General features: G+C 37.1%; 1 protein-coding gene across 2 annotated transcripts in view; it reads right to left on the bottom strand.

Moving 5' to 3' along the window:
- Positions 1 to 7877: 7877 nt before the first annotated feature.
- The window catches only part of ZNF804B (zinc finger protein 804B), a 324788-nt gene continuing 317734 nt past the window's right edge, over positions 7878 to 14931 (bottom strand). For both annotated transcript variants that reach the window (XM_068934732.1, XM_068934731.1), the window contains exons 3-4: positions 14198 to 14328; positions 7878 to 11658 (exon numbers count right to left, since the gene is read on the bottom strand). In XM_068934732.1, coding sequence (XP_068790833.1) covers positions 7965 to 11658; positions 14198 to 14328 — 3825 coding nt within the window. In that variant the 3' untranslated portion in view covers positions 7878 to 7964. The remainder of the gene's footprint in view (positions 11659 to 14197; positions 14329 to 14931) is intronic.

Here is a 14931-nt window from a genome sequence, read left to right as displayed (position 1 = left end):
TTAGAGTTACCCAGGGAAACAGAGAGGACTTGCTTCTTTGTATGTTATTTTAGCATGTATGAGCATGTTTTTTTAGGGAGTTACAGAAAGGATGATCTCACTCTTTAGGCATTCTACTCCTGTATGGACTGTGGTTCTTCGCCTTCTCTTCGAGCTCTGCAGACCTGAGCTAAGCAGGACGCCCAGTGCAATCAAATGAGCAAGTACATTTCAGTGCACTCTCAAGACGACTGGAATCCTTTCAGAGGAATCCTGGAGTGAACAAGGCAGAAACATTTCTAATATTTTCACTTTCTCTAATAAAGATAGGACTTCCCACTTCATGACAATGTAGACAGCTGGCAGCTAAGTAGCAATTTACACTTGCTAAGCACAAGGGACAGGGAAAAAAATTGTGTTTTGGGAACTTGGCAGTATTTGTCCAGGGTATATAAGTAAACATTGATTACAGAAATTTCATATGATTTAGTAAGGAAAACAAAAAAAGTTCTATCACTATGGTAACAACATAGGAAATGGAATACAGAAGGGCATTCTACCTGTATATGTCTCCTTTTTTGGTTCATGTGTAGAATTCATTTCAGGAATATAAGTCTCCGCTAAATGCAGTTCTACATGTTTAAGAATACATACACAACTATTTCTATTCTTTTCTGTAGAATTTCTCTATTTCTGTTTTGTTCTGTAGAATTTCTCACTGGGGCTTGCAGAAAATAGGCCATAAATTATTTGCAAAAAGAAGAAAATAAATTATACTTCAACCATTTTTGTATAGAACGTATTGCTTCATATAGAAATAGTAGGTTTATAGCTTTCTGAGACTAATTGGTTCATTCCATTCACAATGATTTATTTCTTAATGTTGCTGATTTGCATGCATATGCTGGTTGGAGTATGTAGAGCTATTTTATATATAAAATTGATAAATATATTTAATTTATTGATTTGCAAATGACAAATTTATTCAGTCTAAAAAGTTTGTTGGTTCATGAGAATGAAATATTGATTTTTGTGCATAGTACCGTTTTAGATATGAACTTAAATAGACACAGCAGAGCTGCTTACAGTGCTTGGTGGAAGTCTATCAACATTTCATCCTCATCTTTATCGTGAGGAGTTTATATCTAGGTCATAAAAAATGACTTTGGGCTGAGTCTTCTTCTAAGACAGTCGTGTATCTACTGCTTGACATCTCAATCAAGAGCACTTTTAAGCACATCCACAAAGCAGATTGGTCACTGATGAGCAACAGATGTTTAGAAGAAATACTCATTACTGTAATTACGGGTTTTTTTCTGTCTGTAATTTGTGCAATTGGCTGTATTGTGTTTTCTGTTAAAGAAAAAAATGTGTTTATTGAAGAATAATGAAAAGTGTTGCAAAGTGCTATGTACACAAGTCAAGTGTTCTCTTAAGGCCCGGTCTGGTGGCACTGAAGTCAATGAGAGTATTTCCATGACCTGAAAAGTTCCAGAGCTAATCTCGCTTAGCCCTGGGGCAGAGAAACATTCAAGCGCGTCATGACAGTGACACCGAATCTCGGCAAGCCAGCTATACGGTTCACTGACTTGCAAATTCCCTGTTATCCCCATACACTTTATTGTTATTGTGTCTAGTTTCTAGAAGAAGTGAGGTAATGAGCTGCATTCACAGTGATTCTTTATAACTCTGTATAAAGTTTATTTTAAGATGCTTATTTTTGTGTATGTGCTGAAGTGAATGACTTCCCATCAGACTGCAAGAGAGATCTGCTGACATTGCATGGGGATATAGGTATGCAAACATCGCCTCTAAAGAAAACTGGCTTATGAGTTTCTAGCCTCCATTCTTTTGCCATTCTTTCTCTCTTCTCCCCTTACGGCTAAGCCTTGCACTCACCCCTCCCAGTTCTGCTGATAGGATTGATTGTGGGACTAAACAGTAAACAGGAGCACTGTAGGGACTTGTTTAAAAAAAAAAAAAGAAAATGGAAATGATATTGCTATGCAGGGTTTGAAACTTGTGTCTGGTGGTTGAGGAAGAGGATGGAACGTCTTTAAATCAACCTTGTATCCGCATCCTGTGTGGCTTGGCTTTAGCCCGGGAAGCTATTACATTTTGCAATCAATCATGTTCGTTTTGTATTCTGTCTGGCCAAGTGATAACACTGCCTAGACAGTGCCCACAGGACATCAGCATTTTAGCTGTGGTACTCAGAAATGCGATGGAAGAAGACCTAAGGATTCGTTTCGTAGCGCTTGTGGGCTCTGACTCACAAGGACCCTTCAGAGGGCAGAGAGGTTTCTGGTTGGAGCAGAGACCTGTGGGGAAATGGGACCTAGAAGAACTACCCTGTCACTAGATTATGATGCTGTTTAGTGCAGGCAATACCTAGGTCTTGCTAAGGCTGCAAATTGCACTGTGAGTTTTTTTAGTTAGGGGAGAAAAAGAGTGTCTTGAAGCTGAACTGAGGTATAAGTAGCTACACATATGTTCTGCTTTTCTTTTACTGTCTCAAAATATCACATTTATTAAGCTTTCCATTTTTAAGTTAAATACAATGTATATTTGCTTTCTCCGTATAGTCTATCCATCTGGTCATAAGAGACACTTCAAGTCTGGCAAACCATTGCTGTTTCATTCTCAAGGAAATAACAGTTCAAAACGTAGATTAGGCTGAATAGATGAACTGTGGTATAGACAATGAAAAATATTTTGCTTCGAGTTAGGCTCAAGCTATTAAATAGGCCTGGGAATCAAGCTGGGCAAAGGATAATGTTTATTTACCCAGATTATGTGTGCAAGTTCTTCAGGATAGAATGGGTTTTACCTGCTGAAAAACTTGCTGACGTGAATGACAACTGCATATTTGAATGAGTATGTGCATTGCCATTTGGAAAAAGTAGCTACCTTTACCAGCAATACAAAGCTGTGGAAAGTTTCATTTCTTCATGTGTCACATCCTAGTCAAAAGCACTATGTGTGTGTGAGTCTGAGTTTGTTCAGCAACAGACAGAGAGCTGATCTCACCCGGAAGTCTACTGTAACTAACAGCTGATAACTATAGATACTAATTCTCAGGGGATTTCCTTCAGGCACTCCACATTTTTTTAATAAAGCTTGTCCAAATAATTCTGAATTTTCTTTTTTTCAGGAATCAACTTGATGAAGAATCAAAATTGAATGGAACTAGATACCTTTTATGTACAAATACTGATTATGTTTCTGTTGATTTGCTGTGATTTTCTTGAATGCTGATTCATGAGATAACACTGCATCATACATTAATTTGGTCCCAGAGCTTGGTGAAATTATTTCCAGCTGTGTAGACTGACCTCATAGAACATGATCTCTGTCACATCACCTTGAAAGACAATATCTTATCCATTGCATGTACCCATGCAGACACATGTTTTTCCATTATCTCATTCTTTGTATTCACCTAGAGACATGAAACTACTGAAACTACCTATTGATGGCTTCAATTGGTCTTACAGTTATTATCTGTATAGCAACAGTGCCTGAGAACTCCAGAGCCAAGTAGCTAAATAACAAAACCTAAAGTCTTGCATCAAAGAGCTTACAATGCAAATGAAAGATTGAAAAAAAAAAAAAAAGATACAATAAGTAAAGTGGGAAAATACAAGGTGAAAGAGAAAACATGGACTAAACAGGTGATAAGTATCATGGAAAAGGTAAGTTTTACAGAATGGTTAAAAGGAGAATAAATAAATAGCAGCTTCTTAGATCCTAGGGTTAACATGTTTGTCATGGACCTTCCACCCAAGCATTAGGAACAGTAGCTCAAATATATTATTTGGGGAACCTGACAAGTTGAGTTATGAGTGTAATTCTAAATAAACCGATTAGTGCATAAAAATATCCAGGAGGATGCTGCTGATCCATCAAAAGTGCTTGCAAAAAACACATAGATAGAATCTTTTTTTAAGGAATATTTATTTTCAATTCCATTTAAACAACCCACTTTTGTAACACATTAAAATCTTTAGGAAACATTCTAAGAAATTTCAGGATTATAGCCACAGGGATGAATTAAATGCATTTCATTTCTGCAGATTAAAATACAGAATATGTTTGCATCATTCTGCATTTTGTTATGTTGCTGCCTTTTGGTATGCTTTACATTAAAAATACGTGACGGACACTCTTTATACCAGTAAGCCTTTTTATTGAAAAAAAATGTTATTGCAGTAAACTACATTCCCAGGAATTTCTTGAATAACCTAAAAAAAAAGCCGCATTGCATGTACAATAGTGCAATTCACTTAGCTACTGTATAATATAAAACACTTTATACAGAGGATACAAAACAAAATTACTAGTTTACATATTATACTAGCCAGAGTATTATTCAGTTTTAAATATAAACTTAACGCTTTTAAAATCAATCTGGTCAAATGCATTTTTATGCAAATCTGCACAACAAATATACATGTTAAATGTTTTCCAGAAGTGCCTCAGTTACCAAAAAAAGTCAAAGTTTCATCATCGTGGAACTCAAGAAACTTTTGTTATTGAAATTTTACAGTGTGGGTCATCTGTTTTCTTGGATTATGCATCAAGAATATACAATCAAGCTTAAACAGATTATTAGCTTAGAGTGTATATACCTCTGCCACCAGGAATGTGTAACCCTTGTAAAAATTAGTCTAAATAAAATCGGAATTGTAGCATGGCTCCATATATCAGGCTCAAGTATGCTTTTAATAACTATAATGTTACATATTTAAAATAAATTGCTGATGAAAAAGAACTACAGCAGTAAGTAGAGCAAATACGTCATCTCAGCTGTGCTGATAATTTTAACATATTTCTCCAAGAAAATCCCTTCTGTATACTAAGATCTGTAATACCGGACATTCTCTTAGTCCAATCTATTAACAGCTATTTTGCTATTATGCTGCTTCTATCCCTTCTTAATCTCTCTTTTTCCATCAGTACATATCAAGATCCCAACTCCCATAATTTTTACTGTCTATACATTTGCCTTACCAGATCGTCTCTGTTGATATAAAAAATTATGCACGGCTATCCTCGTTCCTTTCTAGAAACTCATTTTCCTATGCATACATTAAAGGAAAGGTATATAAGTAATGGAATAGGTTTCCAAAAATGATCTATTTAGTAGGATGCCACGAGGTTTCAGTTGGTTGGGTTTGTTGCCATAGATTTTTTGCCGTAGGAATTTTTGCAAAATTTTTGATGCCTATAAGAAGTAGGGGTGCAAAAGGTGTGTGTATATATTTAAGTATAAGAATAGCCGGTCATTTCTTCCCTTCCACTTTTTCTCTTAATAGTACCTACATAGGTTTCAAAAGAACCATTAAAGACAATGAGAACGCTTAGTTTATCTTCAATAGGAACAAAATCAGCCGCAAAAAATTTAAAAATTTGTCAGGCAGGGAATGCATCTTTTAGGCTCATACCAGTCCTAAACGGAGGGTTGTGGCTGTGCAGCTCTGCCAGCCTCTTCCAGAGCACAAGTTGACCTGTTCCTGCAAAATGCTCAATTCACACCTTTTCTATAGAATTATAACTAATTTTTTCAAGTGATCCACTGAGACAGGGCACTCACTCTGAACAAGCAAGCACCAATTTTTCAGAGGTGATAAGAAGCATTCAGTGAAATGTGATAAATTCACAGAAAATAAAGTTTCAGTAGGCCAAAATTATGTGCAAATTTAGATCTAATTAGGAAAACATTTTCAGAGAGAGAATTTTTAGAATATGAGACTCTTTAGTCTTAACATATTTCCCCCAAAACTTTCTGACTTCCTTAATTTTGAATAAACAATTTTAATAAAATTTTCCCTGTAATTGACAAAAGAGAAATTAAACAGCAAGTGTAAGTAACTCCAAAACTTAAGACCCCATTTTGTTAAGGAATAAATGAATCAGCTGTGAATGAAACCAAAGTAAATCCAAAGGTGCTGGTTTCACCAACCTGTTGTTCATTCCTAACGGTTTGTTGCTGCTCTGTTCCAAACGTTTTCCCTACACTTTTTTATTTGATGGCTAAAATGTTAAGTTACCAAATAAACTTTAACTTTGCAAATCAACTGCAAAATAAGCAGTCAAAATTAATAAACACATTTGAAAAGTTTGGCCTAAAATCAGCTCATGCTGAAGCAGCTGCTTTTAGAAATTAAAATACTTTAGCACTGTATCAATCTAGCCTGATTAAAACTAAGTGAGAAAATTGGTTCTAAGTAGTATTTTAGATATCTAAGCTTACCCTAATCACAATTAGATTTCTCAGCTTCCTTAGCTAGCCCAATGCCATGAAATAAAATTCCACCACAATTTTTTAATGTTTTATTTTTGTCAGTTCTGAATTATTAACTGTGCACTAAACTACTGCAAATGAATTCAAATTATTTCAAATATCTTCTTAATTGAAATAAACAGGTACTGTCTGTCAGACACTTCACTGTTCTTCACTTATTGGGAAGCATGTCTGCAGTCTAACCACAATTAGGAACTTCATTTCATACTACATAGCCAGTGTTGAGTTAGAAACATTATAAAAAAAGTCAAGACGTGCCATTCAAAGAGGTGCTGAAGCCCTAACCTGTTTCCATATACGGGTTATTTGCATGGTTTTTAACACAAACAACCACTCCTTATGCTGAAGTTTAGACACATGCATTCATATGCTGCAGATTCAGGACTTTAATTTGCATCACGGAAGTTTGGGAAATCATGTTAAAAACTTGGCATATTTGTTTAGATTCAATATATTTGGAAATGCTGAGCACTGTCCTGAGGTTGTTTATGGAAATTGACCTGTAGGTCAGATTCTGCTTGGAGTACTTCCACATTTTTATGAGTTTCCTCAGGATTTTATAGGGCCAGCCATGTTTGTGACCCTATCAATAAATGGGAGTTTCCCTAATCGAAGCCCCCTGCAGAGCTGCATTTCTTCAAAATAAACACCTGGATGTTGGAAATACTAAATTTTAACTCTTCCTTCACTGGGAGCCTGAGGAGATGAGCTCAGTCCAGCCAGAATTTTCCAAGAATATTGTTTGTGAAGAGGGTGAGACATTTTTAGACATTCTTTGGGCAAGATTCTCCCATATACATCTTTTTGGCAAGAAAGAAGTACTGCAGTCCTGGCCAGGACCCTCTGCGATTCTGAGCATCTGAATCCCAGCCCTGACATACCCTCTATGCCACAGCCCCAGACACGCAATGACAAAGAACTTGCTTCATCTCCTTTCTTACGCTATCATTTGTGTGGGAGAGAAAAATAGCAGCCTGCTTATGCCAGCAAAAAGCCTCCTTACACTAAGAGAATTTTTTTGCTATATGCTTGTGGCCAGAAAACAGTCCCTTGACACTGTTTAAACAACATACTTCAGCTATAAAATCACTGCAGTATCTGAGATGTTGCCGTCACCTTCTTCCAGTGTAACTCATTACACATCAGTAATTGGGCTCTCCAAAGTATTTTTGCCAGGAGATTGAACCAGGGACTTATGGTCCTTCTTTTTTGTTCAATCTGAAATGCCTTAAACAGAACAAGTGTTATGCTGCTGCACATACTCAGAAAGACAAGCTTTTGCGGTGTGTCAAGCTTGCGCTACCTTAAATTACAGCACTTTAAATCACTAGTCACTTCTGAAATTCTTGGTCCTATTGTGTGCTTGGGTGCTGTGGTCCTGCTCCCGATGACAGCCACAGATTTCATTTCAGACTGTTCTTTCTAAACCTTCTGCAGACTGACATTAGCTGGACCCTGTACTTCTTGTGAAAATAACAAGAAAAGCTTTTAAATTGCTTTTACTCACAATATGAGAACTAAATCAACATTCACATGCTGGCAGCCAGAACCTGGACTTTAAAGTATTTGCTGATGTGCTCTCAACAAAACAGTAGATTTCCCCTCAGACATGTGATTGAATACTGAATAATAATTTTTCTTCAAAGTTGTTTTTGGAGCCATGATATAAACGTCTGGGCTAGCTTAAATAGCTAGAAACACCGAAAACGTCTTTTATTGTGGGTAACTGTTGGGTTGGGCTAGAGCAAGAATGGTGGTGGGGATCTTGTCCTTGGAATAAAGGATGAATTAAGGGATTTGGATGTATAGCAGAGGTGGCTGCAGTCAGGTGTGGGGCAAAGAAAGCTGGGATATATGCAGCATGTGGCAATGCTGGGAAGTTCAGTGGGGAAGGGTGAATGGGGGTAGCTGAGACCACATGTAAGGGGTGACCTGTCAACAGAGCGGCATGGGTGGGAATGAGGGCTGGTGCTAAAGCGGAAAGTGATACGGGGGAGAAATGCGCATGAGAGAGCGGATGGAGGTGTGTGAGGGAGAGATGGCTGGTGTGGGGATGTACTGATGCTGAGACAGCAAAGCGTTGCAGCAGCGTGTGGTGAATGGTGGTGACAGTAGCGTGCTGCTGAACGGGGACAGTGGGAACTGCTGGTGTTGCAGAGAAGGCAGCTGGTCCTGGGGCACGCAAAACTTTAAGGTGTTTTGCCAGAAGTTGTTTCTGCATATGCTGCTGAGCTTGCAGCTGGAGCAACCTATATTTATCTATTTCCTCTGGTGAAAATGTTATAGGCTGCTGTGTTAAAGGAGGGGAACTGGCTTTATTGTACACTTCTAGGTCATTTACTGTTTCATTGTACTTCTGCATAGCATTGTCACAAAGAGAGTCTGAACTGCCGTCCGCTTGGTTCAAGTCCATGTTTACATCATGTAGTTCTTCTTTGGTCTCTGTTGAATTAGCAACAACAGAATATTTATTAGAGGGAAAAGCACCAGGGAAATCATTTGGTACTGGGTCACAGCTTTGTATAAAGGGCTGTACTTCACTAATTAAGAGATTGGATTGTTCCTTTATTGCTGTGTTCCTTTTCATGCTTGCGCTCTGATAGCCTGTTCCTATTTGAATGAGGTCTTTAAAAAGACAATGATCATAATCAGTGCCTGTTGAAAGACCAACATTAGTTATCTCTGAAGCTTCAAAGTTGTTTTTGTTCTCACAGTTTTCCACTGAACTGATTTCATTATGCCCTGTATCATTTTTATCTATGCTTAGGAGTTTCTCTGGCAAAGGTAACATTGCTGCGTCATCTACTGATGATGAAAACTGAAGCTCAAAGTGACTTTGTGAGTGATCCTTTAATTCTATCCCACAACTGTTTGAAAATCTTTCTGAACAGTGCATTTGTTCCTGGGTTTTCTTGCATTGCACTCTTTCTAAAAGCAGCTGGGCTGACAGTGACTTTCTTTTTCCCTCTATGTCTTTTGCTAAGGTTTCAGAAGAGCAGGTATCCTTTTTTTTTAACTGACAATTTACATTCAGAGAGTGATAATGTGTAGTTTCAGCTTTTCCTGGTTCAGTATTAGAATCTCCTTCTGCATTGTCCTTTTGTTTGTTCTCACAGTTGTTTTTTGAGAAGGATTGTGAACTGCTACCTCTTGATATTCTGCAACTAGATGATCTTTCACTGCTTCTTGAATCTCTGGTGGAAGAACTTTTGGAGATATGGTAGCTTCTACTTCTGCTATGCCCTTTGCCAAAATGCCGGTGTCTGTGTCTGCTATGTTTAGATCTGTCTCTATGGTGTAAAACTCTATGTCTTAAACACCATTGATACTTAATTGTGCCCTTCTGTGAACAGTTTCTAGTTTTTTGACTACGAATATGGCAAAGGTAATCCTCATCTGCATCATCAGAAGTGAATATGCAGTTGTGCTTTCTGTGCTTATGTTTGTGCCTTTCAGCTATCTTGCTTTTTCTTTTGCAACCAAAGAGCAAATGATTTCTACTGTGATTGCTCGAGGTGGGACTAGAGGAACTCCTTATGTAGGTACTTGTACTACTAATAGAAGTGTCAGAATAGCTAGAATGTCTGTCAGAGGAGGACTTCTGAGGGGAGGAGAATCTCCAACATCTCATATAACTTCCACATCCTTCATTTTCTGAATATCTGTTGTTCAAACTGGATTTAAAACTAAGGAAACTTCCACCAGAATCTTTTCCATTGTCACTTATGTCACCACTGCAGCTGGCCAAGTCTTGAATAGATCTGCAGTCATTTTGGTTTTCATGTTTTCCTTCAGAATAAATCAAATGACATTTTGCAGCCTTAGATTTTTTAATCCTAGACATAAAAGCAGAAAAGGAAATACTTTCATTTCTAATGCTATGCTTCTTTCTTTCACAGTTGTGAAAATGATGCTTTAAAGATCTTCTCAGTGTTGTTGTATGAAGAATTTTTTCTCTCATATAAACCTTTTGTGAGACATCAAGGTAAGCAGGCACTTTGGGTATATTTTCGTTCAAATAATACGAAATGTATTTTTGACCATTTTCATTCATTTGTTTCCCTATATCTGACTCAGCTTTTTGCTTGGCCTTTCTTGGGTTTAGGGAACCTTTCATCTTCTTTGGTTTCAACAACTGATTATCTTGTTCATTTGACATTTGCTTGTGTTTTATTAAACCTGAGGCTTCATTTTCATCTGCATTCTTATTTATAGAGTGCTCTTTACAGCTTTCTTTGTTTGTTTCATGCTGTTTACCATCTCTGTGGTTTAAAGAGAGCCTGAAGTCAAAATATAATGGATTACAGCCATATGAAATGCAGGGCTCAGTTTTTGTAAACAAAAGTAGTTCTGTGGGCCACTGCAGAGCAGTGCTGCCATCTTTGCTCACTACATGAAGAAAAGGCAATGCTTGGGGCTTAACCTCTTTAACCACAGTCTCCCTTGGAAGCGTTTCCATATTCCCATTCTGAACTCTGAAAAGATCTGACCTCTCAAAAGATCGCTCTCTTTTGACCTTCCCAGGACCGTCATTAATGTAGCTTACACCTCCCTGCTCAGGCGCTTGATGTGGTGGGAGCTCTGGTAACTGGCCAGGCAGGTGGGCATTGCTGTGCTTGTAGGTGTTCTGCTGTGTACAAAAATTGCTAGTGTGGCATGAAGGTGAAACACGCATTTCTAACAATTGCTCAGACTCATTCAATTTACTGTCTTGCTCTGTTTCTCTAAGTGAACCAGAAAAATGCAAATTTGAAAGATGAGTTTTGACTTTGGAAAATGAAAGATGAGTTTTGACTGTTTCTTCTAATTCTCTATCACTGCTTTTATCATTTTCCTTTAGCATTTTAGGTTTGGCAGCTACATGACTTGATGCACTGTTATCCAAATCCATTTGGTCTTGTGGAATAGGTGGCCCTTTATCCAGGTTTGATTTTACATCCTCCTCCAAAAGTGAGCCAAGATGACAGCCCTCAGGAGCTTGCTTTATTTTATAGTTGGAGGATTCACTAAAATCATTTCCTTCTTCAAAATTCTCACTGAAGACTGAGGCTGAAGACTCGAGCTTCAAAGGGACTTTTTTAGAGAATGAGAAAGACACTCCTGTCCTTTGAGAAGCACTGGTGCTACGTGGGAACACTCGTGAGACTTGATTTCCAACCATGTTGAGTCTCTCAGTAGGTGACCGGTGCCTGCTAATGATAAGCTGCTGTTTCTCTAATATGCTCCTGGGGAAACCTTGTCCTTCACCCATGGCCGTGGTTTGAGTACCGGTCATGAATTTGCCACCCTTGTATAGGAAAATTTCATCTGGTGATTGCTCCTTTTCCACAACTAATCTGGGGGCTTTAAGCATTGGTCCATTTTCTGTGATGCTGTAAGAAAACAAATAAAAACTGCTGTATTAATTATGCAACCGAGTAAAGAGAAGACTCACGTCTGACAATATCTGTCAGGTAAAGAAGAGTGTCAGACTTGCTGCTACAAGGAAATTTAGAGTTTCTAAAGAGGAAATGTGTGCTATAGCCCTGCGCTGTTGGCTTCTGTAAGGAAAAGACAATCTTTACGTACAGCAAATGATGCAATTTCTAGTCAGCACATGAACACTTTTTTTTCCAGTTATGCCCGTGTACATGCCCAATAAACAATATTGTTTTTCATTCTAAATTCATATTAGTGAGAATCTAGTCTGTGATTATTCCCAGTTTTTTAAGAGATCAATGCTTTGATCTCTTAAAAAGGAAGGAAATGGTGCCTCATACAATATAAGACACTTCCATCCAGAGGATCTGCAGAATCAGACTCAATAAGAGAAAAGGCCAACGCACCATTCTGCTTACCGTTGCGGGGAGGGGGGGTTGGGCTATGATTTTTAAAGACTATATTCTTATTTTACCTTTGCATCCTTCTACAATAAAATGATTTTGTGAAATATTCAGAGAGATATGTCAAGACTATCACCATATATTGGCAAGGGGAAGGAATACGAGGTGGATTTCCCTCAGTGTTATTGGCAACTTCAGCATTCCCATTATCAATCACCATTTGACTTTCTTTGTCACATTTTCTCCCCCTATATTTTACTTTGATTAATTAAATTTTTCCTCTTCTCCAAACTCTCAGATTTTGAACTTGTTTGCTTTTCTAGTAATTTTTTGAAATTCAATCTATTCTAAGAAGGCCCCCACAAACAGATGGTAAATCATCTATTTCTTGCAATAGATGATTTACTGAGACTGGAATGACTACCATCATTTTCCATTAGAGATGAGACATATATAGCCAAAATAAAAATGTTATTCCATTTAATATTTTAAATGTGCATTTCATGAGACAATTATCTATATTTGTTACTAATGCAGTGCATATTATAAAAAAATAGAAAATAATAGAAAATAATAGAAAATATTTTAATCAAGTGTAAGTAAATTATAGTTGCTAGATCTGCATAGCAGCTATGTACAGATAGGCTAGCATGTTTTATAAATGCTATAAAAATGCACGGATTTCCAGCAGTGGAAATGAAATAAAGACTCCCTGCAGTAGAGTCAGCTCAGACTATGAGAATATGTCTGCATTTCTGAGAATATATTTGCATTTGCCACAAGTTTAGCATCAAGAGATACAAATTCACCCCAATTTGTACATCAGGAAGGAATTACCTCTTGGAGAATGTGGAATATGAAGAGATCCTTTTCAAAGTCTCCTTGGAATAGCAAAATAAAGCTGCTTTTTTCAGTTTTTGTGTGAATCAGATTAACTGTAATTTTGTTGTCAAAATAGATTAGCTTATTGTAAGGAACTCTATTGGAACCTGAGATACATTACACAGGGATGAAAACAGTTGTGTGTAGACTTTTGCTTAGAAAGGCTAACTTGCTCTCTTGCCTGAATTATTGGGAATCCCTAAGCCAAGTGCACAGATCTCAGCCACCTCTGAACCCATCAATCATTACACATAGGAGTAGCAAGTGCTCTCTTGTCAGGCTGACATTATCAGTCTATCTGAGACCACACCTTCAAGTACATAGTCACACAGAAGTCTTCTCACAGGCAGTTACATTTCTTTCAATGGATTTGTATGAAAATGGAGTTTCAACCATAAAAGTGATACACTAGCACTAAACTGTTATATTTCTGCAGATTACTCAAAAGTAATTGCGTAGGCCAAAATTAGTGTATAATAAACCCTGACTCTTATTATTTCGAGGGTACTGTAAGCTTGATATGAACTTAAAAGGATGCCTGCTTAATTATCTACTTAGCCCATTATGGTCATAGAATTAAATTAACATAAACAATTGGTCTGATGGCAATCTATTCTATTGATGCATTTGACGTCATTAAACAAAGGAGATTTCTAAAATGTAAAGCTTTATTAGAGCAAACTTCATACTGTATCTTGATATTCATCAGTTGAGCTAACAGTATTCAGTAAACCTAACTGAGGTAATTACTTGTTTTTCATTCTCTCTACAGAGAAACTGTGAGAATAATCTCAGTGTAGTAGAAGTAATGAAAATGATTCACAGACTAAGTACAGAGATGCTAAAAGGTGTTTTTCCTCTCCCTTTCACTCACCATAAAAATAAGACAGTTATACTAATTATTCAGGTCAGTTTTAGTAAGAAAAAATGGTGTTATAAAATGATCTTCAAACCATTCAGTTCAGAACAGATTAGATTAACTGGCTACAGAGAGAAAAAAACAAACCTTCAAATGCCAAGTAATTAATTTAAGGACTTTCAATTTTATGGTTTGCAGAACAGGAACATTTGGATTTGGGGATAACTGGAAACAGGCTACAGTATATGCAATCTCTGTACATTATAGAGTATAGGAGTAAAAATTTGAAGATTTCTTCTGGGATTTAGGAAGAGGGTGTCAAACTTACTATAAATTAAAAATACTTGCCATTCTGACTGCTTCCGTAACTCTGCGAGCTGGTGGAGCCGCTTGAGTGCTTTTTCCTGTTTCTTCTCATCTTTCCATGACTTTGAAGCCACATTTCGAGCAAATTCCCTTTGTTTTAAATCTTTCAATCTCTGTGTGAAAAGAGTAAAAAGAGAGAGCATTAAATATGCACATAGTAGATGCATTCCTTCTTATTCAATGCGTATGCTTTTGGTGAAGTTAGTATGTAAATGGAGAGTAAAAACATGCTTAAAATACTATCATCTTAAGAAGAGACTGAAAATGCTATTTTTGCCTAACAAAACAACATGATTGGGCCCCTTGCTACTGAGATATACCCACATACCTTAGCTGATATATATCCATATAATTACAATACAGCTTTTTAGATGCAGATTTTGATATTGAAAGATGTTTGCCTTTTATATACATGTCTTCTGTTGTCTACAAATATACATGAAACTAGACTCCACTTAATTCATTGGGAATCTTCTAATTGAACTCAGTTAGCTCGAACTTAATCCATAGGAATATACTGGAATAAACCTGAGCGTGTGTGTGTGTAATATATTTTATAAATTTCTGTATTTGTGCGTGTATATGTGGATATATGTGTGTCTTGGTGTTGGTTTTGTAGGTTTTTAAGACTGCAGTTATTGTTCAAGGGAGAGAACTAGCGTCTGAAAGATTTCCTCAGAAAATTATGTTATGGTTATGTTCAAAAATTTTCTAGA

Source organism: Struthio camelus, chromosome 2, assembly GCF_040807025.1.
Source record: "Struthio camelus isolate bStrCam1 chromosome 2, bStrCam1.hap1, whole genome shotgun sequence".
Classification (NCBI taxonomy): domain Eukaryota; kingdom Metazoa; phylum Chordata; class Aves; order Struthioniformes; family Struthionidae; genus Struthio; species Struthio camelus.
Note: the sequence above shows the minus strand (reverse complement) of the source record. Positions and strands in the feature narration are given on the sequence as shown.